The following is a 22,793-nucleotide window of genomic DNA, read 5'->3' as shown; positions in this document are numbered from 1 at the left end:
CCACAGCGCAACCTCCACTGTCTGCATCGCCCCGTGCGCGCTGAAGTGCCTGCGACTTTAATTAAAGGGCCGTCCCCTTGCCTAGGCTGCAGCACCGCCCCTCGGCTCCTCGCGCCTCAAAATGAGTAGCTCCCACTCCCGGGCGGGCCAGAGCGCGGCAGGCGCGGCTCCGAGCAGTGGCGCCGACACGCGAGACGCCGAGATGCCGGCCACAGAGAAGGACCTGGCGGAGGACGCGCCTTGGAAGAAGATCCAGCAGAACACGTTCACGCGCTGGTGCAATGAGCACCTCAAGTGCGTGAGCAAACGCATCGCCAACCTGCAGACGGACCTGAGCGACGGGCTGCGGCTCATCGCGCTGCTCGAGGTGCTCAGCCAGAAGAAGATGCACCGCAAGCACAACCAGAGGCCCACCTTCCGCCAGATGCAGCTCGAAAACGTGTCGGTGGCGCTCGAATTCCTGGATCGTGAGAGCATCAAGCTTGTGTCCATCGGTGAGGGCACGGGCCGCCCTGTGGCGCTGGGAGGGCGAGGGTGGGGGCTCCGCGTGTCCTCCCATCTTCCCTTGGCCGACCCCTCCCAGCCACCCCCCTAAGCCAAAGCACTGTCCCAGGGGCCCGCGGGCCACCTGGCTTCGCGCGAGCCTCGAGAACAAAGGCGCTCAGGCAGGCCGGCCCGGCGTGCGAACCGCTACGCGCCCCCACCCACCGCACCGCGGCTGGCCCACGCCCAGGCTGAGCTCACATCCTCCGCAGACCACGCCCCCGCCGCTGAGCCTGCGGTGGGAGAGGGCCTGGGGTGGGGGGTTACGGGGGAGGGGCGGTGGTGGGGGACGGACGGGCTCTGGCCAGGCTCTGGCCCTGCGCCCAGAGCCCCATCCCTGAGGAGGGGGAAGCCTGGGCTCTCCACCCCCTACAGCAATTTGGAGAGGGCCTTCTGGCGCCCCTGTGGTTCCTAAACCGGTTGGAGATCGTGGGTCCATTGTCTAGGACTCTTGGCTTTTTCTGGCCCTGGAAGATGGGCCCCCCCACTGGAGATGGCTCCAACCCCCAGTTTAGATTTTCCCCAGGGAGCTTAGGGGACCGGAGGGGACCATAGCTAGCAAAACGGCACCAGAGATGAGTCTGGGTGTCAGCTTGTAGCATGCTTAGACACCAAGTTACTGCTGATCTTAGACCAGACTCTTGCTCCCACTTTTCTGTATCTAGAATGCAGGAATTGGTTGGGAGGTACTCCAGCCTGCGCTGGGCTCACTGGGTTGCTGAGGCTTCATTGGCCGGGCCTACTGTAGCATCCCAGGCTCTTCTCAAGATGAGGGCCACTCAGGCACAGGCACCAGAACTGGTGACTTGGGGGGAATGTGCAACAGGGAGAGAAAAAGGGGCATGAGTTTTCTTCAAAATTGAAAGAGGCCTTCCAGTTGTCCATATGGCCCTGGCACGGTCCATGCTGAGCCTGAGAAAGTGAGGGACCAAAAATCAGGTGCCCCCAACCACTCAGAGGGCAGGTCTCAAGGGACCCACGTCTTTCTTTGGAATGCCATTCGAGGCTGAGGCCCACCCCCCAGTTCCAGCTTCAGTCTAGCCAAGCTGAGTCATCTCTGAGCCTTGGGTGGGGGGGCAACCGGATGTGGGGAGGCAGGCCACACCCCAGCTGTCTGGGGGGGGGTCTTCTCCTCCCTCCTCCCTTCTTCTCCTCCTCTTGTGAGCTGGCTGGAGCAGGCCTAGTTCCCAGAGCTTTGCCATATAAGGCAAAAAAATGTTGGAAAGCAGCAGTGATTAGGGGAGGGAGGGGGCAGGCTGGCCCAGGGGCTGGGGAAAGGGGGTGGGATGGGGCGGGGCCATCCAACTAGGCAGTCTCCCAACCCTGGGCCCTGGTCCTTCCCTCCCTTTTTTGTGAGGGGGATGGGGAGGGCCTAGGCTGGCCTCCTATGGACCAGGGGGAGGGCCCAGACAGACCCACCAGGGCTGATGAGCTTGATCTAGTGTGTTCCCTCAGGGGTCACAGCAGCAGGCGGGCCTCAGGCCTCCTGAGGGCTCTTATGCTGGACCCAGGACTCTGGGGGTGGGGGCCTGTTGGGAAGCCGAGGATGGTCCTGTGCCCTTGGTCTTCTCTGAACCATCCAGTCACCCCTACCCTGAAGCCGCATCTTTATCCTCCAGCCCGCCATATCGGGACTTCTGCAAGGCAGAGATGCAGAACTGGGACCAACCCCAGCCTGGGAACAGGGAGGCCACGCTGCTTTGAGTGGCACAGCTGGTTCTCAACATGCTGCCTGTTAGATTCGGAGGCCGCCTGCCATTGATGGCTCTTTTGGTGGCATCCATTCTCTTCTCAACCCCAAGTTGACTCACTAGACAAGTGTTTTCTCTTGATTATGGCGGGGGGGGCCACGGACACTAGCAGGGATTCCAAAGACAAGCCCACCCGTTCTCAGAGCCTCACCTCTAGCCCCCCATCGCTTGAGGAGGCTGAAACCCAGAAGGGCCTTGGGCGGGGCCCAGAGCCGGAGGGGTTGCCATGGTAACAGGGTGCAGAGTGTCCGCCCTAACCACTTCCCCTGTGGTGAGCTTGGTGGCTGCCTGCCTGAGTGAGGCCCAGTGGCCCGTTAGGTGGTGAGGAGGGCGGGCAGTGGCTGGGCAGGCTCTGCTGAGGCAGCAGGACTCGGGGACCCCACCCATGGCCTCTGCCACCCTAGTTCCCAAGCTGGGACCTGGGCATCCAACCCAGGCTCACTGGCTCTCCACTCCTCTTCCTCAGGCTGGGTGAGAGAGACCCCTGAAATGTGTCCTGCCTGTCATCCTGGCTGGCAGGCCATCCCTGCTGGTCCCCAGTGAGTCAGGGCCATGCGGCTCAACTACTGGTTCCTTTGGGCTCCCGGCCCCTCCATTGTGCCAGGCCTGCTGCTGGACTCCCAGCTTGGCTCTGCGGAGCGTGGGAGAGCACTAAGGAAGTGGGGGGTGGGGCTCACACCCTCCACCCAAAGGGTCCTTGCCCAACGCCTCCGCTTCCTCTGCCTCATGGCTGCCTCATGCCGCCCACCCTGGGGCAACAGTTGTATTTCCCAACCACCCCACCCGCCGGCCTTCCTCTTCCTCAGCCTAAGCCCCAGCCCTCCTCCCCTTCCAGGGCCAGGTCAGAGGCCCTGGCAGCTAGGCCCGCAGGGACTGGGCCGTTCCTCCTCTCCATTCCCTGGAGACCCCTAGAGATGAGCAGTGAGCCCCTACTTGGGCAGCTACAAAACCCTCATCCCGTTCACTCTCCAGAGCCATCTTTGGGGGAGAGGGCTCCTTCAGAGGCTTACCCAGCCCTGTCTGCATCCTGGGTCCTCTGGGCCCACCTGGCCCCAGGGCTTCTGGCAGCACCCCCTCATTGTGCTGTATTGTCACCCTGCATCTGTGGGTATCTCCCCTTCCCCCAGAAGTCTCCTTCACCTCTGAACCCCTTACTATACCCCACAGGGGGCCTCTCTCTCCTCCCTGGGGCTCCCCATGCTGCCATACTCTCCACTGCCTGGGAGTGGCCTGATGCCCTGTGTGTGTACCCCCCAAGCCTGTGTGTGTGTGTGTGTGTGTGTGTGTGTGTGTGCGCGCGCGCGCGCGCGGGGACACGGGTGGCCCCCCGCCTGCCCAGCGGTGCCCCTCCTTTTCTTCACAGACAGCAAGGCCATTGTGGACGGGAACCTGAAGCTGATCTTGGGCCTCATCTGGACCCTGATCCTGCACTACTCCATCTCCATGCCCATGTGGGATGAGGAGGAGGATGAGGAAGCCAAGAAGCAGACACCCAAGCAGAGGCTCCTGGGCTGGATCCAGAACAAGCTGCCACAGCTGCCCATCACCAACTTCAGTCGGGACTGGCAGAGCGGCAGGGCCCTGGGCGCCCTTGTTGATAGTTGTGCCCCGGGTGAGGGGTGTGGGAATGGAAGGCGGGGGGCTGGAGCTGGGGCCGTCTGTGGGTGGAGTGGAGGGGACAGCCTGCAAGGGGGTGCTGCAGCCCCCTAGACTCACAGCCTTCCTTGCACCACAGGCCTGTGCCCTGACTGGGACTCCTGGGATGCCAGCAAGCCTGTGAACAATGCACGGGAAGCCATGCAGCAGGCCGATGACTGGCTGGGCATCCCTCAGGTACACTCCTGCCTGGCTGCCTGGGGGCTGTGGTCCCAGTGGGGAGAGGTGTCATATCCCAGGAACTTGAGGCTTGGAGGCCAAATGGCTCCTGTATTCTGCCTGTGACAGGTGATCACCCCCGAGGAGATTGTGGACCCCAATGTGGATGAGCATTCTGTCATGACCTACCTGTCCCAGTTCCCCAAGGCCAAGCTGAAGCCAGGGGCTCCCCTGCGGCCCAAACTGAACCCGAAGAAAGCCCGAGCCTATGGGCCAGGTGAGGGAGCCGGGCCCGGGCTCTCCTGTGTGCTGACCTCCTCTCTGTAGGACAGTGTCCTCTCTGCACTTAGAGGTCCCAGGGAGTCTTCAGTCGCATAGTGGCGAGGTTATCAGGTGCCCCCTGATGGTCAGATAGGAGTGGGTCAGGGCTGGTCACAACTGGCCACTGGGCTGCTAAGTTCCCCACATCACATAAGCCTGAGGTGGAGCGTGTTCAGGGAGGGAGGACCCGGCTGCTTTACTGTAAATGGAGATGAAACCCAGCCAGGGTATCACGTAGGAGCAAGGGCCCAGACAAACCCGAGTGAGTGTTCCAAAAAACAGGCCCAGGCCTGTCCACAGCAAGAGTGCAGCTGGGGCCCAAAGCCAGGCTCCATGTGCCGCAGTTTACACTGAGCTGACTCAGTCAGTTCAGGACGTGCCTGACGGGTACGGCAGGGAGGGGCACCGAGCCTGCAGAGGGAGGTGCTCCTGAAGGGTGAGGGGATGGAGGGCTGAGGTGGCAACCCTAACAGCCGGCCTATGGCTTCCTCACCCTCCTCTGCAGGCATCGAGCCCACGGGCAATATGGTGAAGAAGCGGGCAGAGTTCACCGTGGAGACCAGGAGTGCCGGCCAGGGGGAGGTGCTGGTGTACGTGGAGGACCCAGCCGGACACCAGGAGGAGGTAGGGCCGCAGGCAGGCGGCAGGGCACTCCAAATGGAGGGGCCACTCTTAGCAAAGGCTCATGGGCTTCTTCCCACCACAGGCAAAGGTTACCGCCAATAATGACAAGAACCGTACCTTCTCTGTCTGGTACGTCCCCGAGGTGACGGGGACTCACAAGGTGAGCCCTCAGCCCGTGGGGAGGCTGGTGGAGGGGGCAGTGGCTGGAGAGTCTCAGCCCAGCTCTCATGGCCTGCCCCTCCTGGGAACAGGTCACTGTGCTCTTTGCTGGCCAGCATATCGCCAAGAGCCCCTTCGAGGTGTATGTGGACAAGTCCCAGGGTGACGCCAGCAAAGTGACTGCCCAGGGCCCTGGCCTGGAGCCCAGCGGCAACATCGCCAATAAGACCACCTACTTTGAAATCTTCACAGCAGGTGAGGGGAGGTTGCCAAGGCCAGCAGGTCTGGGAGGAGAGCTGCTGGGGCCCAGGAGCAGCCTGGAGGCTCTGGGAGCTGAGCCGGTACCTTGTGGCAGGAGCTGGCACAGGTGAGGTGGAGGTCGTGATCCAGGACCCTGCAGGACAGAAGGGCACTGTGGAGCCTCAGCTGGAGGCCCGAGGCGACAGCACGTATCGCTGCAGCTACCAGCCCACCATGGAGGGTGTCCACACAGTGCATGTCACGTTTGCTGGTGTGCCCATCCCTCGCAGCCCCTATATTGTCACTGTTGGCCAAGGTAGGCCAGTCCTGGTGCCCCCTGCTGGAGTGCTGTGCCCTAGGCCTCCCAAGGGAGGGGGCAGCAGGGGCGGGTCCCCCTCCAGCACCCCCCACCCTGGCGCCCTAGGTCTCTGTGCTTCCACTGTCTGGGCACACTCTCTTTCCTCCCTGCTGGGGTCCTTCCTCCTCCTGTTGCCCCTTTCCGTGTCTCTCTCTCTCTCTCTCCACGCTTTCACCTTTGGAAGAGCTCGCTCCAGCTATCTAGAAACCTGCTGCTCTCTGCTCTGCCCACAGGGTCAACGGTATTTGGATCTGTCTTCCTCTGGGAGGGAAGGGGTGGGCTGGGTGGGGAGCTGGGGGCTGGGGTGGAGCAGGGAGGAGGAGGCCTGCCATGTCCTGGCCTGGGCCACAGGTTCTGGAGTCACAGCCCCTTCCAGTTCTTTCTTGGGTGTCCCTCGCCATCCTGTGGGGCCAAGTTCTGAGGGATCCCCATCCTGATGCCCAGCCCTGTGGGAGACAAGGGAGACAAGTCCCTCCCTTGTCTGGTCACCCAGCACCAGCTCCCAGTGACTCAGCCGGCCCTCTGCCCACAGCCTGTAACCCAGGTGCCTGCCGTGCTGTTGGCCGGGGCCTTCAGCCCAAGGGTGTACGGGTGAAGGAGACTGCCGACTTCAAGGTGTACACAAAGGGCGCAGGCAGCGGGGAGCTGAAGGTCACTGTGAAGGGTCCCAGTAAGTTGGCCTGCTGCTGGGGTGGGTGGTGGCAGCCCTAGGGCTGCTGCTGGGGTGGGTGGTGGCAGCCCTAGGGCTGCTGCTGGGCAGGCCTGAGGCCCTCCCTTGTCTCTGGCAGAGGGTGAGGAGCGTGTGAAGCAGAAGGACCTGGGGGATGGCATCTATGGCTTCGAGTATTATCCCATGGTCCCTGGCACATACACTGTCACCATCACGTGGGGCGGCCAGAACATCGGGCGTAGGTGAGGCCCCAGGCAGAGTGCTCAGAGCCAATGCACTTCTCCCCCTGCTGGTCTCAGGCCAGCCCCCCTCCAAGGAGGTGCCCCTCAGCATTCTACTATGTGGCTGTCTCTTCGCAGTCCCTTTGAGGTGAAGGTGGGCACCGAGTGTGGCAATCAGAAGGTTCGGGCCTGGGGCCCTGGGCTGGAGGGCGGCGTTGTTGGCAAGTCAGCAGACTTCGTGGTGGAGGCCATTGGGGACGATGTGGGCACCCTGGGTAAGTTGGAGGCTGTGGTGTGGGCACCTGGGGGCAGAGAGTGGTGAGGGCCACACCCCTGAGGCTCCAGGGTGCTGATGGAGTTGGTGGCTGTTGTCAGGTTTCTCGGTGGAGGGCCCGTCACAGGCCAAGATCGAATGTGACGACAAGGGTGATGGTTCCTGTGATGTGCGCTACTGGCCCCAGGAGGCTGGCGAGTATGCTGTGCATGTGCTGTGCAACAGCGAGGACATCCGCCTCAGCCCCTTCATGGCTGACATCCGTGAGGCGCCCCAGGACTTCCACCCAGACAGGGTAAAGGGCACATGCCGCTGGCCTGGGTCTCAGCCCCCTTCTGCCTCTGCTTGGGGGTTTGGCTGGGGAGGGGCCCAGGCCCTGGGCTGGTATCCCCAGCAGTGTGCTCCTGCCACTCTGTGTCCTGCACTTGGCCTGCACTTGGTCCCCTGAGATCTGGGTGGCCTCCCATCAGGTAAAGGCACGTGGGCCTGGATTGGAGAAGACTGGTGTGGCTGTCAACAAGCCGGCAGAGTTCACAGTGGATGCCAAGCACGGCGGGAAGGCCCCTCTCCGGGTCCAAGTCCAGGTGAGGTATCCACCTATGGCGGGGGCGGGGTGGGCAAGTGCTGAGGCTGGGGCACTGACCAGCAGGCCCACCTGCTCCTTCCTGCTTTCCAGGACAATGAGGGCTGCCCTGTGGAGGCGTTAGTCAAGGACAACGGCAATGGCACTTACAGCTGCTCCTACGTGCCCAGGAAGCCTGTGAAGCACACGGCCATGGTGTCCTGGGGAGGCGTCAGCATCCCCAACAGCCCCTTCCGGGTGAGCCGGCCTTTAACCCATCTCCCTAGGCCACCTGCTTGCTTTGTGTCCAGCTCTATTTGGTAAAACTGCAATACCGTACAGTTCACCCATTTTAAGTGTACAACTCAGTAGCTTTGAATACATTCAGAGTTGTGCAGCCACCCCACAATCGAAGGTGAGGACGTTCTCATCATCCCAAAAGAAACTCCTCTACCCCCCAACTTCCCCCTGCCCCAGCAGCCAGGCAACCACTCCTGGGCTCCCTGTCCATAGAGGTTTGCCTATTCTGGAGACTTCCTACAGATGGAGTCATATGATCAAGAGGTGTCTGGCTGCTTTCCCTTAGCGTCATGTTTTCACTGTGGGTCATCCATGGGGCAGCACGAATCAGCACTTCATTCCTTTTCGGGCCGAATAAGATTCCATTGTCTGGAGAGACCACACATTGCGTATCCATCCGTCCATCAGTTGATAGACGTTTGGGATTTTTTACCTTTGGGCTATTGTGAATAGTGTCACTGTGAACATTCAGGTACAAGTGTTTGGTGGACGAGTGATCTCATTTCTCTGGGTAGATAAGATACCTAAGAATGGAACTGCACCAACATATGGCCACTTGATGTTTAATCGTTTGAGGAATCACCAGACTACTTCCGCAGGGGATTGCACCATTTTGCATGCCTGCCGGCAATGAGTAAAGAAGCCCCTGCCTCTCCTCCAGGCTGCTCATGCCTTTGTACTTGCTCCTGTGCCCTGCAGGTGAACGTGGGAGCCGGCAGCCACCCAAACAAGGTCAAGGTGTATGGCCCAGGAGTGGCCAAGACGGGGCTCAAGGCTCATGAGCCCACCTACTTCACTGTGGACTGCACGGAGGCCGGCCAGGGTGAGGCCCTGCCATGGGTGGGTGGGGGGGTAAGTGGGTGAGGCGTCTCCATGAGTTCCCAGCCTCTGCTCCCTGCCCTGCCACAGGTGACGTCAGCATTGGCATCAAGTGTGCCCCTGGTGTGGTCGGCCCCGCTGAGGCCGACATCGACTTTGACATCATCCGCAATGACAATGACACCTTCACAGTCAAGTACACACCCCGTGGGGCTGGCAGCTACACCATCATGGTCCTCTTTGCTGACCAGGTGGGTGGTGCTGCTCCCAGCCCCTAATACCACTGGGTATTGGGGTGCTGCTCTCCTCTCAGCCCTTCTCCTCCTGCCTGCTGCAGGCCACACCCACCAGCCCCATCCGGGTCAAAGTGGAGCCCTCCCATGATGCCAGCAAGGTGAAGGCCGAGGGCCCAGGCCTCAGTCGCACAGGTGAGAACAAGTCCCCTGTGGGGAGGTTGAGGGGCCTCAAGGGGGTTGAGACTAGGTGCCCCTACACGGTTGCCGTGTCTCCTCAGGTGTCGAGCTTGGCAAACCCACCCACTTCACGGTCAATGCCAAAGCTGCTGGCAAAGGCAAGCTGGACGTCCAGTTCTCGGGGTTGGCCAAGGGGGACACAGTGCGTGATGTGGACGTCATTGACCACCATGACAACACCTACACAGTCAAGTACACTCCTGTGCAGCAGGTAGCTACTTTGACCCACTGCAGCTGCACCCCTTCACTATACCCACCGAGCTCATGGGCTTCCTTGCATGGTGGGCTGGGTGGACTAATCCAAGGGGCTTCCTGCCCACTCTCATTTCCCACCTGGAAGAGAGCAGGCTTGGAAGGCTGGGGGTCAGGGAGCAAAGCCAGTGCTCTCTGACTCCCCACCCCCACCATGGAGAAGCTTTAGGCCAGGGTGACCAGGGTGACCAGGGTCATGACCCATGACTCTGCTCTTCTGCACCCCTCCCAGGGCCCAGTGGGCGTCAATGTCACTTACGGAGGAGATCCTATCCCCAAAAGCCCATTCTCAGTGGGGGTGTCTCCAAGCCTGGACCTCAGCAAGATCAAGGTGTCCGGCCTGGGAGAGAGTAAGTCATTGGGGCCCTTGTCACAGTCACTGAGGGTGCCCCAGGGGCTGCCTGGGCCAGGCATCACAGTTCTCTCCCTCCTCTCTTCATCTCAACAGAGGTGGACGTTGGCAAAGACCAGGAGTTCACTGTCAAGTCCAAGGGCGCCGGTGGCCAAGGCAAAGTGGCGTCCAAGATTGTGGGCCCCTCAGGCACACCAGTGCCGTGCAAGGTGGAGCCAGGCCTGGGGGCTGACAACAGTGTGGTGCGCTTTGTGCCCCGTGAGGAGGGGCCCTACGAGGTTGAGGTGACCTACGATGGCATGCCTGTGCCCGGCAGCCCCTTTCCTCTGGAAGCGGTGCCCCCCACCAAGCCTAGCAAGGTAATTGGTGTACGGGTAATTGGTGTACGGGGCCATCCCATCTTCTCCGGACTCGCCCTCGCCCTTTCTCATTTTTGTCCTTATGACCGATGGCCCCACCCAGGCCTGCTTGTGCTCCTGTCTAGTGGGGGAAGGAAGCTAGAACAAGAAAAGGTAGATGGAAGGTCAGGCTGGGGCTCTAGGGTCAAGGGTCAGGGAGGTGGCTTGGCTTTGGCTCCTGACCTGCCCCTCCTCCCTCAGGTGAAGGCATTTGGGCCGGGGCTGCAGGGCGGCAGTGCAGGCTCCCCTGCTCGCTTCACCATCGATACCAAGGGTGCCGGCACCGGCGGCCTGGGCCTGACAGTGGAGGGCCCCTGCGAGGCCCAGCTTGAGTGCCTGGACAATGGGGACGGCACATGCTCCGTGTCTTATGTGCCCACCGAGCCTGGGGACTACAACATCAACATTCTCTTTGCTGACACTCACATCCCTGGCTCCCCATTCAAGGCCCACGTGGTTCCCTGCTTTGACGCATCCAAGGTCAAGTGCTCAGGCCCTGGGCTGGAGCGGGCCACTGCCGGTGAGGCAGGCCAGTTCCACGTGGACTGCTCGAGCGCTGGCAGTGCAGAGCTGACCATCGAGATCCGATCCGAGGCAGGGCTGCCAGCAGAGGTACACATCCAGGACCACGGTGATGGCACGCACACCATCACCTACATCCCCCTTTGCCCTGGGGCCTACACTGTCACCATCAAGTACGGCGGCCAGCCTGTGCCCAACTTCCCCAGCAAGCTGCAGGTGGAGCCTGCGGTGGACACCTCGGGCATCCAGTGCTATGGGCCTGGGATCGAGGGCCAAGGTGAGAGGCCCCACTGTGGGCCATGGGAGCAGGGAGGAGCCAGGGCCCTCAGGGCTCCTGGAGCCCCATGCCTCCTCCCCATGCCCCCCCTGCAGGTGTCTTCCGAGAGGCCACCACTGAGTTCAGTGTGGATGCCCGGGCTCTGACGCAGACTGGAGGGCCGCACGTTAAGGCTCGTGTAGCCAACCCCTCAGGCAACCTGACCGAGACCTACGTGCAGGACTGTGGTGATGGCACATATAAAGTGGAATACACACCTTATGAGGAGGGTGTGTGCTGGGGCTCCCGAGGGACAGGGGATGGGGTAGGGCAGCCTGGGCTCTTCCTGATCTGGCCTGCTTTCCTCCAGGACTCCACTCTGTGGACGTGACCTATGACGGCAGCCCTGTGCCCAGCAGCCCCTTCCAGGTGCCCGTGACTGAGGGCTGTGACCCCACCCGAGTGCATGTCCACGGGCCAGGCATCCAGAGTGGCACCACCAACAAGCCCAACAAGTTCACTGTGGAGACGAGGTGAGCAAGCACCTGAGAGGCAGGAGCCACGATGGGTCTTAGAACCCCAGGGAGTAATGGGCTATCTCTTTGGACCAGGGGAGCTGGCACGGGGGGCCTGGGCCTGGCCGTAGAGGGCCCCTCCGAGGCTAAAATGTCTTGCATGGATAACAAGGATGGCAGCTGCTCAGTCGAGTACATCCCCTATGAGGCCGGCACCTACAGCCTTAATGTCACCTACGGCGGCCACCAAGTGCCAGGTAAGGAGGCAGGTAGGTCGATACCAGGCTGGGACCACCCACTCGCCCTTTGCTCTTTCTCATATAGCTGCCATCCCTCTTCTCCCACCAGGCAGTCCTTTCAAGGTCCCTGTGCATGATGTGACAGACGCATCCAAGGTCAAGTGCTCTGGGCCTGGCCTGAGCCCAGGCATGGTCCGTGCCAACCTGCCTCAGTCCTTCCAAGTGGACACGAGTAAGGCCGGTGTGGCCCCACTACAGGTGAAAGTGCAGGGACCCAAAGGTGAGTGTTCCCACGCCTGGGCGCAGGGGGTCGGGAGGGCAGAGTCCTCTTTGAGGGGGGCCAAGGGAGGAGACCGGAGGCCCAGTGCGTGGAGGCTGGGACAGGTGTGCAGGCAGTTGAAGGAAGAGCCTCAGGTGACAGCGGAGCCAGTGCCCAGGAGCAGGGGACCCAGAAGGAGGTAGAACAGACAGGACCTGGCTACTGAACAGATGTAGTGGGAGGGAGGGCAAGGGTCCAAGATTGCCCCCAGATTAGTGTTTGGAGTCACAGAGGCTCAGGGCCATTTCTGGGGATGGGCAGATGAAAGCAAAGTGAGGTCTAGGCCTGGGGTGGGGGCTGGGGGCACAGCTGAGTTCTTCCTGGCCCTCTGGTGTGGTGGGGCTGGGGGCCCAGGGGACTGCCTGAGTCTCTGTCTCTGGGACTGGGGCCAGGCCTGGTAGAGCCGGTGGATGTGGTGGACAATGCCGATGGCACCCAGACTGTCAACTATGTGCCCAGCCGAGAGGGGCCCTACAGCATTTCAGTGCTATATGGGGAAGAGGAGGTGCCCCGCAGGTAAGAGGCAGGGCTCACTGCCTGTGGGGAGGGGACTGGGCTGGTTGCCAAGAACCTTCCTGACCACTCACAACACCCTGGCCCAATAGCCCCTTCAAGGTCAAGGTGCTGCCTACGCATGATGCCAGCAAGGTGAAGGCCAGTGGCCCCGGGCTCAACACCACTGGCGTGCCCGCCAGCCTGCCTGTGGAGTTCACTATTGATGCGAAGGACGCAGGAGAGGGTCTGCTGGCTGTCCAGATCACGGTGAGCTGGCCACCTGGGTGGCTCCCGGGCCCTGCTGGAGCGCAGCTCAGGGCATGGGGAAGGTGAGGGAGGGAGGGGCCCAGATCGGAGCGGTGTGCAGCGTGTGACATTTAGCTGAGGCAGGTGGGCCAGTCCCGGGTGGGCCAGTCCGGCTCTCTGCTCTCATTCGGGGGCCATGCCAGTGAGGGCAGGTCTCCCGCGTCTAGGGTGGTGGTGACAGGCCTGGGCTTCCCCACACACGCACACACTCGCTGCTGACTTTGAGGGCGTTACCAAAGTCCTTAGTGCCTCAACTTGCCCACCTGTCACATTCTCGTGGGCCAGGTATAACACTAGGATGCTGACATCTTCCAGGGGAGCTCGGTTCTGGGGCAGGCCCTGGGGCGGAGGGTGGGAGCCGAGAGGTGCTCATGGCGATAAAGCGGGATGGGCGCCAAGCTCCCTGGCCCTGCCTGTTGTCACATGGGGGAGTGTTAGGCATTTTGGGGCTTCTCTTCTGGACTTTGCCCATGGGGAAGTAAAGGACAGTGGCAGATGCAGGCAGCTGTTTGCGGCTGTGGCTATTGAGCGGCTCAGGGGTTGTCCCTGCTGCCACGGAGCTGTGGTGCTCACTCTTCTGAGAGGGTCCTGGGCCTGCTGGCCTTGGGCCAACCACCTTCCCTGTGCTATGCCACACAGGACCCTGAGGGCAAGCCCAAAAAGACACACATCCAAGACAACCACGATGGCACGTACACGGTGGCCTATGTACCAGATGTCACGGGCCGCTACACCATCCTCATCAAGTATGGTGGCGATGAGATTCCCTTCTCCCCGTACCGCGTCCGGGCCGTGCCCACTGGGGATGCCAGCAAGTGCACGGTCACAGGTGAGCCAGCCCGCCAGTGGCCGCGGCGCTCAGCACGGGGCTTGGGTGTGCCTGTGTGCAAGGGCTCGCTGCTTGGGGCGGCGTGTGGGAGTGGGGGCCGCCCCCTTGAGTGACTCACCTGACCTTTCTCCTTGCTCTCTGCCCTCTCACCTCAGTGTCAATCGGAGGTCACGGGCTAGGTAAGCTGCTTGCTGGGGCCGCTCCCAATGCCCCTCCTGCCCAGAGGGCAGCTTCCTTTCCTCTTCCGTGCTGATTCCCAGGACAGTTCCAGCTGCAGCTCTTGGCAGGGACAGAGGGGGGGACTTAAGGGTTAGGGCCCAGGGAGGCCTCCGGAGCTGAGCATGAGCGCTCTGGCCCTCCCCCTCTCTGGGCCACTGTTTCCCAATCTGAGAAGTCGGGTTGCAGCTGAGAGCTTTGGGGTGAGGTGCATCCTGTGAGGCACCCCACTGGGGCTCTGGGGTCTGGGGATCTTGGCACCCCGGGGAAGCCCCAGGGGCGGGCAGCAGGCCCTTCCTTCTCGCTTCCTCCTTCCGTGTCAAGGGCTCCTCCATGGGCTAAGGGGACAAGGGGTCTCCTCCGACCAGTGGGAGTCCCCAGCCCTGGCCAGATCCACAGACCCTCATCCCCACCTCCCAGGGGCCTCTGCGTCCCAAGCCGGGGGAGGTGCAGGCTGCATGAGCGGGTGGGGCTGGCTGGTAGTGCAGTAGCACCAGCGTTGACTGCTTGGGCGGCCAGCATGGCGGGGCGTGGCCCAGCCTCAGAGCCCCAAAGTGCACTCGGTGGCCCACCCGCCCTCCCCGCCTCCTTCCCTCCCCCTATTCCCACAGCAGTGACGTTATTCAGGTGGCCCCAACCAGGCATGGAGGTTCTCCTGCTTGGGCATGGGAGGGGAGAGCCAGCCCCAGCCAGGGACACTAGGGACACTGATACAAGGTGACAACTACTTGGGAGCCTCTGAAAGCTGCAGGCTGGGAGCTTGGGTGAGGTGGCCTGGGAGAGAGTGAGAGGGTGGCTAGGGATTCGTGGCAGGGACTCACCAGCTTTGTGGAGCAGGTCTCAGGATCTGAGGTGACAGACATGTGCCTAGGGCAGGGGGACAGGGCCTTGGAGACCAGGGACAGGGTCAAGACTTGGCTAAGGGAGTGGTCTCAGTTTATCTGGCCACTGTGTGCAGAATGGAGGCAGAGAGCCCAGTTGGGGAGCCAAAGTCACTTTTGGACCAGTTGGAGAAGTGGCTTGGGTCAGGCTGGTGGCATTGGGGCTTGAGCGAGGAGCAGCCAAGACCTGCTGATGGGCTGGGTGCTGGGTCGGGAATGTGGGGAGCCGGGGTCTGAGCCACTAGCTAGATGGTGGGGTCCAGGTTCTGAGCTGGGGAGAACAGGTGTGGGCAGGTGTGGGGTGAGGCCTCCCAGGGCATGGTGGGCAGCAGGCAGCCAGGTCTAGAGCTCATGGGAGCTGCGGGAGGCCAGCATGGAGCCTAGTAGCACAGCAGGAGCCCTCGGCTGATGGGGGAGCTCAGTGGCACGCTGGCCGGGGGCGTGCCTTGAACTTAGCCCTTGAGTGGGTTCGGTGCTCCTGGCTGCTTCCCTGGCAAGGGCCGGGCTACAGAAAGCACTCTCGCTGCCAGGCCTCACAACCCACAGGCCCCCAAGCCTCCACGGCTGAGCCCAGATCATAACGTCACTGTCCCTCCCCTTTCCTCGGGCACTCTGGGGCCCTGGAGGCTGCTCAGCTGCTCTGCCCTTGCAACCTAGTGGCGGTGGCTGTGGCTTGGGCCTCCTGTCCCCGTTCCCCCTGGGTGCTGCCACTGCCTGCTGTGCTGTGCTGCTCGGGTGCTAACCCCGCTGCCTCCCTGCTTCCCTGCTCCCAGCTCCCTGCCTGCACCGGGCCATGCCCGGCCATCCCTCATTGCGAGCCTCCCCTCCGGTTGAGCGAGCATTCTCAGTTGTCAGGAAACTCCAGTTTCACCTTCAGGCCTGGGGGTGGGAGGCAAGTGTCACGTCCCCCCACGCTGCAGCAGGACTCCGCCTCACCGCGTCTGCACATAGCACTGGGGCCGGGGCCAGGGCCAGGCTGTGGGGGCAAAGGCAGCTGGGGCCCAGCCAGAGCGCTGGTGTTGGTCAGTGTGATCCATGGCACTGGCTGAGACCGAGTTGGCCGGGGGGGGGGTGGCAGCAAAAGCTTGTGCCCTGATGGCAGCAGTGGCCTCATGGGCCTCCCGGCCCTTCCTTCCTCGCAGACACCTGGGTGCCACCTATCAGGCCTTTCCCACGTTGGGGCTACCCCCAAGACAGGACTCCCTGGCTTGAGGTGGCTCAGGGGAACCTTTCCTGCCTTCTGAGAAACCACTCACCATCCCAGCTTGGGGGGCGGGGGCGGGAGGCCTGGCTGTGCTTGGTGGTGGCAGTAAGAGGCCTGGGTGGGCGGCAGGCGGACCGGAGTGGCCTGAGCAACAAGCTCACATGCTGGCCCCCCTTTGGGGACCCACCCTGCCCCACCAGGTGCTGGCATCGGCCCCACCATCCAGATAGGGGAGGAAACAGTGATCACCGTGGACACCAAGGCAGCGGGCAAAGGCAAGGTGACCTGCACCGTGTGCACACCCGACGGCTCCGAGGTGGACGTGGATGTGGTAGAGAACGAGGATGGCACCTTTGACATCTTCTACACCGCCCCCCAGCCAGGCAAATACGTCATCTGCGTGCGCTTTGGTGGTGAGCACGTGCCCAACAGCCCCTTCCAAGTGACGGTAAGGAGGGGCTTGGGGGGAGGGCACTGGGCAGGGCCTGGCCTATCACCCCCGGGGTCCCCTGTGATGACAGAGTCTCCAGCTCTTGTGCACTGCTCTGCAGGCTCTGGCTGGAGACCAGCCCACAGCACAGCCCCCGCTGCGGCCTCAGCAACTGGCCCCACCGTACACCTACGCCCAGGGTGGCCAGCAGACCTGGGTATGGCCTGGCCCGCTTCCTCCCAGGGGACACTTGGGGGCTGGCCAGCTGGATGTTCCGTGAGACCCCATTCTGCCACCTGTGAGGAGGGACCCCAGATCCTCCCGCCTGGGACTCCCTCCCCTCCTGCAGTCCCTTACTTGGGCTCTCTTTTTCCACTGCAGGCCCCAGAGAGACCCCTGGTTGGCGTCAATGGGCTGGATGTCACCAGCCTGAGGCCCTTCGACCTCGTCATCCCCTTCACCATCAAGAAGGGTGAGATCACTGGTAAGTGGGAGTGGAAAGGAGCTCGGGAGCCTCAGAGGCCAGGGTGTGCCAGTGGGCTGCCCTGATCCCGGCCCTGCTGCCCTGCAGGGGAGGTGCGGATGCCCTCGGGCAAGGTGGCGCAGCCGGCCATCACTGACAACAAGGATGGCACTGTGACTGTGCGCTATGCACCCAGCGAGGCAGGCCTGCATGAGATGGACATCCGCTATGACAACATGCATATCCCAGGTGCGCCCCACATCATGCCGCCACCACCTCACAGGGGCCCAGGGCTCAAGGGAGGACCTGGGGGCAACAGAAGGCTCCCATTCCATGGGGCCCCTCTGCCTGCCTCAGGAAGCCCCCTGCAGTTCTACGTGGATTACGTCAACTGTGGCCACGTCACCGCCTATGGGCCTGGCCTCACTCACGGAGTGGTGAACAAGCCTGCCGTCTTCACTGTCAACACCAAGGACGCGGGAGAGGGTGAGCAGCAGCTCTAGTCCTGATCTGCCTGTGTGCTGCAGGACGTGGGAGATGCTCCCCGAAGGGGGCTCCCTGCCCCGCCATCCTGGCCCTGTTTACCTAGTGGAGCTCCTCCTCATTGGTTCAGTGTCCCTGGGTGCAATTCCCACCCTCACCCACGACTTTCTCCAGGGGGCTTGTCCCTGGCCATCGAGGGCCCATCCAAAGCAGAAATCAGCTGCACCGACAACCAGGATGGGACGTGTAGCGTCTCCTACCTGCCCGTGCTGCCTGGCGACTACAGCATCCTGGTCAAATACAACGAGCAGCACATCCCGGGCAGCCCCTTCACCGCCAGGGTCACAGGTGGGTGGCACTTGGAGAAGTGACAAAAGCAGGGTGGGTGCAGTCTCCCTCCATGCCTGGACATGCAGTGAATGTCCCCTGCCAGGTGACGACTCGATGCGCATGTCCCACCTGAAGGTGGGCTCTGCCGCTGACATCCCCATCAATATCTCGGAGACGGACCTCAGCCTACTGACGGCCACTGTGGTGCCGCCCTCGGGCCGGGAGGAGCCCTGTCTGCTGAAGCGGCTGCGCAACGGCCACGTGGGTAAGAGGCCTTCTGCAAAGGAGGGAGGCTAGGGGCTGCACACCTTTCCCTGGCTGACAGCCCCACCCTGTGCCCAGGGATCTCATTTGTGCCCAAGGAGACAGGGGAGCACCTGGTACACGTGAAGAAGAATGGCCAGCACGTGGCAAGCAGCCCCATCCCCGTGGTGATCAGCCAGTCAGAGATTGGGGATGCCAGCCGTGTGCGGGTCTCAGGCCAGGGCCTCCACGAAGGCCACACCTTTGAGCCCGCGGAGTTTATCATCGACACTCGTGATGCAGGTAGGCGGTGGTGGCCTGCCAGCCAGGGTGAGACCACTGTGCTTGGTCCCCTAGCTCAGGGGTGTCCCTTCTGCAGGCTACGGTGGGCTCAGCCTGTCCATCGAGGGCCCCAGCAAGGTGGACATCAATACAGAAGACCTGGAAGATGGCACATGCAGGGTCACCTATTGCCCCACGGAGCCTGGAAACTACATCATCAACATCAAGTTCGCTGACCAGCATGTGCCTGGTGAGTGCAGCACCCATGCCCCTCCCCCTGGCTGGGCCACCCTCCTTGCCGCACCTCAGGGCCCACCTGCAGAATGTAACTTGTGTGGGCCGTGGGCTGTGCCTTCCTCCTGCAGGCAGCCCCTTCTCCGTGAAAGTGACAGGTGAGGGCCGGGTGAAAGAGAGCATCACACGCAGGCGACGGGCCCCTTCGGTGGCCAATGTTGGCAGTCATTGTGACCTCAGTCTGAAGATCCCTGGTAGGAAATCTAGGGAGCCAGGGAGGAGTCTGGGGGAGTCTTGGGTGCCAGCCTTAGCCAGCCCCAAGCAGAGGGGTTGGGGACCAGGGCTCCTGCTCACCAGGCCGTCCCCCACTTACAGAAATTAGCATCCAGGACATGACAGCCCAGGTGACTAGCCCATCGGGGAAGAGCCACGAGGCTGAGATCGTGGAAGGGGAGAACCATACCTACTGCATCCGCTTTGTGCCCGCCGAGATGGGCATGCACACTGTCAGCGTCAAGTACAAGGGACAGCACGTGCCTGGGAGCCCCTTCCAGTTCACCGTGGGGCCCCTGGGGGAAGGGGGAGCTCACAAGGTCCGCGCCGGGGGCCCTGGCCTGGAGAGGGCTGAAGCGGGAGTGCCAGGTAGGCTTGCTTCCCGCCAGGCTCTTACTCTCCCGTGCGGGGCTGGGGGCTGGGGGGTGGAGGAAATAGTGAGAAGACACGCTGATCTCAGCTGTGCTTGGAGGTGCTGAGGCCAGGGGAGCAGCCCTCCATGAGGACACATTGCTTTCCCACAGCTGAATTCAGCATTTGGACCAGAGAAGCTGGTGCCGGAGGCTTGGCCATTGCTGTTGAGGGCCCTAGCAAGGCCGAGATCTCCTTCGAGGACCGCAAGGACGGCTCCTGTGGTGTGGCCTATGTGGTCCAGGAGCCAGGTACTGAGGGCCTGGCTGGGGTCAGGAGAGGTGGCGCCCAGGGGTGGGTGTTGGTCTGATTCTACGCAGACAGCCCCGCCTGGCTCCCACCCTCCACCTTGAGGTCCCAGGGCAACCCAGGCTCTTTGTGGGAGGCAGGAGGCTCGAACGCTGACAAGTGGGGGCTTCCCAGCATGACCTCTGTGCTCTCTTCCTGCCCAGGTGACTACGAGGTCTCAGTCAAGTTCAACGAGGAGCACATCCCCGACAGCCCCTTCGTGGTGCCCGTGGCTTCTCCGTCTGGCGACGCCTGCCGCCTTACTGTTTCTAGTCTTCAGGTGAGGCACCGAGAGAAACCGCCCACCTGGGGCTCCTGGGCCCGGCCAGACCAGAGCCGCCACATGGAGCAGGCCTCGGCCCCTGTGTTGAGCGACCTGTCCAGCCCAGTTCAGGGCACCGGGCCTCTGCTCTGGCCGGGTGCAGCCCACACTTGGGGTCGGCAGGAAGCACCCCTGCCCACCGTGTGGAGTTTTTCTCGTGTCTCAGGTCTAAAGGCTTTGAACAGAAGCCTGTGCCCCTTGAGCACCAGGGCTGAGGTTTAAAGAGGGACAGCCTGCCAGGTGTGTGATTGCAGTGCATGGGTCTGGGGGTGGGGGCGTGTGCCTGTAGCTTGCTGCCCCTCGAGAATCAATGGCTCTCCCTCTTTAAACCAAGTTGGACGCCAGATGGGTAAGTGCGGCCTTGTGGGCCTCCTGCTTCTGGGGCCCTGCCCTCCCTCACCCCAGCACCAGCGGCCCTGTCTAACCACGTCTGCTGTGCTTCCAGGAGTCAGGGCTAAAGGTCAACCAGCCAGCCTCTTTTGCAGTCAGCCTGAACGGGGCCAAGGGGGCGATCGATGCCAAGGTGCACAGCCCCTCAGGAGCCCTGGAGGAGTGCTATGTCACAGAGATCGACCAAGGTGAGGCCTTGTCCCTGCCCAGCCACCCGGCCATTTCTGCCCTGGCCCTGCTGGGAGCAGTGGGCCGCCTCTGGGCCTGCCCACCTGGCTGGAAGCAGGCTGAGAGTGCAAAAGGAAGGTACAGATTCTGAAAGCAGCGGAGACAGGGCCCAAATGCCTGGGCTCCTTCAGCCAGGCAACCCTTCCCCAACTCGTGACCCAAGCCCTTGGGGATCTGCCTCAGCAGCCATGGCTGCTAGAAAAAAGAGAGCCTTCCGCAGGGAGTATGATGCAGTCTCTTGAGGGAGAGACCCAAAGTCTATTCATGGGGCTGCTCAGCCCTCTCGCCAGAGCATGGCACTTACAGGCAGGCCTGGGGCAGCCCGTGGTGGGAGGAGCTGCTTGGCCAAGTTTCACTAGTCTCACAGCCTAGTCCTGCCCTTTCCCAGCTGCGTGACCTCGAGTCCCGGTCAACACACAGGGCATATGGCATTTCACAGTTGCCTTTCTAAGGAGGCAGTAAGGCGGGTATTTTGCTTATAAAAGATTTCAGTCCAAATGAGCCCCAATAGCGGGCTGCTCGGGCATCTAAAGCTTCAGCCCTCAGGCTTCAGGAGGTCTGTGTTGCGGGGTGTGGGTGCCCAGCACAGTCCCCAGAAGAAGCTGAGTGGGCTGTGTGGACCTGCTGGACTCACACTGGTGGGCAAGGGACACCCCTCACAGATGCCACTTGTTCGGTTTTGAGGGAGAGACCCCAGGCCCACAGCAGGCTGCTCTGTTCCTCAGATAAGTACGCCGTGCGCTTTATCCCACGGGAGAATGGTGTCTACCTGATTGATGTCAAGTTCAATGGCACCCACATCCCTGGAAGCCCCTTCAAGATCCGAGTTGGGGAGCCTGGGCATGGAGGGGACCCAGGCCTGGTGTCCGCCTATGGTGCCGGCCTGGAAGGCGGCGTCACAGGTAGGTCAGTGGGTACAGCTTCTGGTATGTGGACACGGCTTCTAGGGCCCCTCCTCTAAGCTCTCAGTGACGACAGGAGGTGTACAGAGGTGACAAGGCTATGCTGGAGGGAGGGGGATGGGGGTGGGGAAACGGGCCGGGCCAGCTCTGCCTGACCTCCCGTGCTCCCAGGGAGCCCAGCTGAGTTTATCGTGAACACAAGCAACGCGGGAGCTGGTGCCCTGTCAGTAACCATCGACGGGCCCTCCAAGGTGAAGATGGATTGCCAGGAGTGCCCTGAGGGCTACCGCGTTACCTACACCCCCATGGCACCTGGCAGCTACCTCATCTCCATCAAGTATGGCGGTCCCTACCACATTGGGGGCAGCCCCTTCAAAGCCAAAGTCACAGGTGAGCCCTGCACTAGACTGCTGGTGCCCAACCGAATGCCAGGTACTCAGGCCACCTCTTAGCCCTACCTTCTCTGCCTCACAGGTCCCCGTCTCGTCAGCAACCACAGCCTCCATGAGACATCATCGGTGTTTGTGGACTCCCTGACCAAGACTGCCAGTGCCCCTCAGCATGGGGCACCGCTCCCAGGTCCCACTGATGCCAGCAAGGTGCTGGCCAAGGGCCTGGGGTTGAGCAAGGCCTACGTGGGCCAGAAGAGCAGCTTCACAGTGGACTGCAGCAAAGCAGGTGGGCTCCCAGGCCCCGGCCCCCAGGCCCAGCCCTTCCAGAAAGAGAAGGCCAGAAATAAGACAGGATGGCCAGTGCCTGGGAACACAGGAAGGGGGGGTGTGAGGTGGGCTGGGAATGCTTTTTGGGGTGTGGCTGTCACTTCTAGAGCCACTTCCTATTGGGGCCTCCCTGCCATCTCCTCTACCCTTTAGGAAAGTGCCTCAGAGGTACTGGAGTTTTCTGTCCTGGCCTGGGGGGTGGCAGTGCTGGCAGATCTTTAGGAAGGGCTGTCACCCTGGAATAGGTCAGGGGAAGGAGAGGATACAGGACAGGAGAAGGAGTTCAGTGCAGTGGCAACTGAAGGGAGGGGACTTGGGACATGGGACTGAGGCCCCTTCCCTTGCCCCAGGCAACAACATGTTGCTGGTGGGGGTGCACGGCCCCCGGACACCCTGCGAGGAGATCCTGGTGAAGCACGTGGGCAGCCGGCTCTACAGCGTCTCCTACCTGCTCAAGGACAAGGGGGAGTACACGCTGGTGGTCAAGTGGGGCGACGAGCACATCCCAGGCAGTCCCTACCGTGTCCTCGTGCCCTGAGCTCTGTGTCCATGCCGGCCGACAACTCCCAGGACGAGAAGTGCCCCTGCCCCTGCCCCACCACCCGAGCAGCCCCCCTTCCTCTCCTCAGCCCTGGAGCCCTGGCCAGCCCTGGCCAGCCCTGGCCACCCTGTCACTGCAGCCTCCCCTGCCCTGCGCTCACCTGCCTCCACTTGGGCAAAGGAGAAAGGCGAGCAGAGGGAGCTGTTTGGTGGCTCTGCCTGTCTTCTTTGGTTCCGGGAGGGGTGAGGGGTGGGGGTCCTGTGCACACCCACCCGCTAGTTCTCTTCCCTAGCCAAGAGGAATAAAGTTCTGCTTCCGTTCTCCTGAGGGTGGCTCTACC

The 22,793-nt window shown here is 62.2% G+C and overlaps 1 protein-coding gene across 5 annotated transcripts; it reads left to right on the top strand.

The window, feature by feature from the left end:
• The first annotated feature begins 33 nt into the window (after positions 1–33).
• FLNA (filamin A) lies at positions 34–22,780 on the top strand. Of its 5 annotated transcripts, none has more exons than XM_014797497.2 (47): positions 34–494; positions 3,658–3,906; positions 4,030–4,127; positions 4,239–4,386; positions 4,936–5,054; positions 5,137–5,214; positions 5,306–5,468; positions 5,569–5,769; positions 6,344–6,481; positions 6,600–6,723; positions 6,841–6,977; positions 7,078–7,271; positions 7,447–7,560; positions 7,653–7,796; positions 8,538–8,661; positions 8,748–8,908; positions 8,995–9,085; positions 9,172–9,341; positions 9,615–9,732; positions 9,831–10,093; positions 10,334–10,931; positions 11,027–11,200; positions 11,281–11,443; positions 11,522–11,682; positions 11,774–11,944; positions 12,376–12,499; positions 12,589–12,745; positions 13,424–13,613; positions 13,769–13,792; positions 16,115–16,362; positions 16,466–16,561; positions 16,726–16,828; positions 16,916–17,056; positions 17,165–17,293; positions 17,465–17,638; positions 17,724–17,885; positions 17,963–18,166; positions 18,243–18,395; positions 18,511–18,633; positions 18,755–19,021; positions 19,177–19,314; positions 19,516–19,631; positions 20,119–20,251; positions 21,017–21,193; positions 21,365–21,583; positions 21,668–21,871; positions 22,263–22,780. In XM_014797497.2, exons 1-47 carry the CDS (start codon positions 122–124, stop codon positions 22,448–22,450), a joined length of 7,944 nt encoding a protein of 2,647 aa, XP_014652983.1. In that variant the 5' UTR covers positions 34–121; the 3' UTR covers positions 22,451–22,780. The 5 variants fall into 5 exon arrangements, with proteins under 5 accessions (XP_014652983.1, XP_087283552.1, XP_087283549.1 ...); XM_087427426.1 differs by having other exon boundaries at positions 6,305–6,481; positions 10,580–10,931; XM_087427423.1 differs by having other exon boundaries at positions 6,305–6,481.
• The last annotated feature ends 13 nt before the right edge of the window (positions 22,781–22,793 follow it).

This window comes from Ceratotherium simum, chromosome X (assembly GCF_057802395.1).
Source record: "Ceratotherium simum simum isolate JZ-2026a chromosome X, ASM5780239v1, whole genome shotgun sequence".
In the NCBI taxonomy this organism is placed as follows: Eukaryota; Metazoa; Chordata; class Mammalia; order Perissodactyla; family Rhinocerotidae; genus Ceratotherium; species Ceratotherium simum.
This window is presented reverse-complemented; position numbering and strand designations above follow the sequence as displayed.

Bases quoted from the DNA above. Each gene is read 5' to 3' on its own strand.
- FLNA (XM_087427423.1), top strand. From the start codon at position 122: ATGAGTAGCTCCCACTCCCGGGCGGGCCAGAGCGCGGCAGGCGCGGCT. The intron at 5,055-5,136 runs GTAGGGCCGCAG...TTCCCACCACAG, and splicing joins CAGCCGGACACCAGGAGGAG to GCAAAGGTTACCGCCAATAA. The intron at 8,662-8,747 runs GTGAGGCCCTGC...GCCCTGCCACAG, and splicing joins CTGCACGGAGGCCGGCCAGG to GTGACGTCAGCATTGGCATC.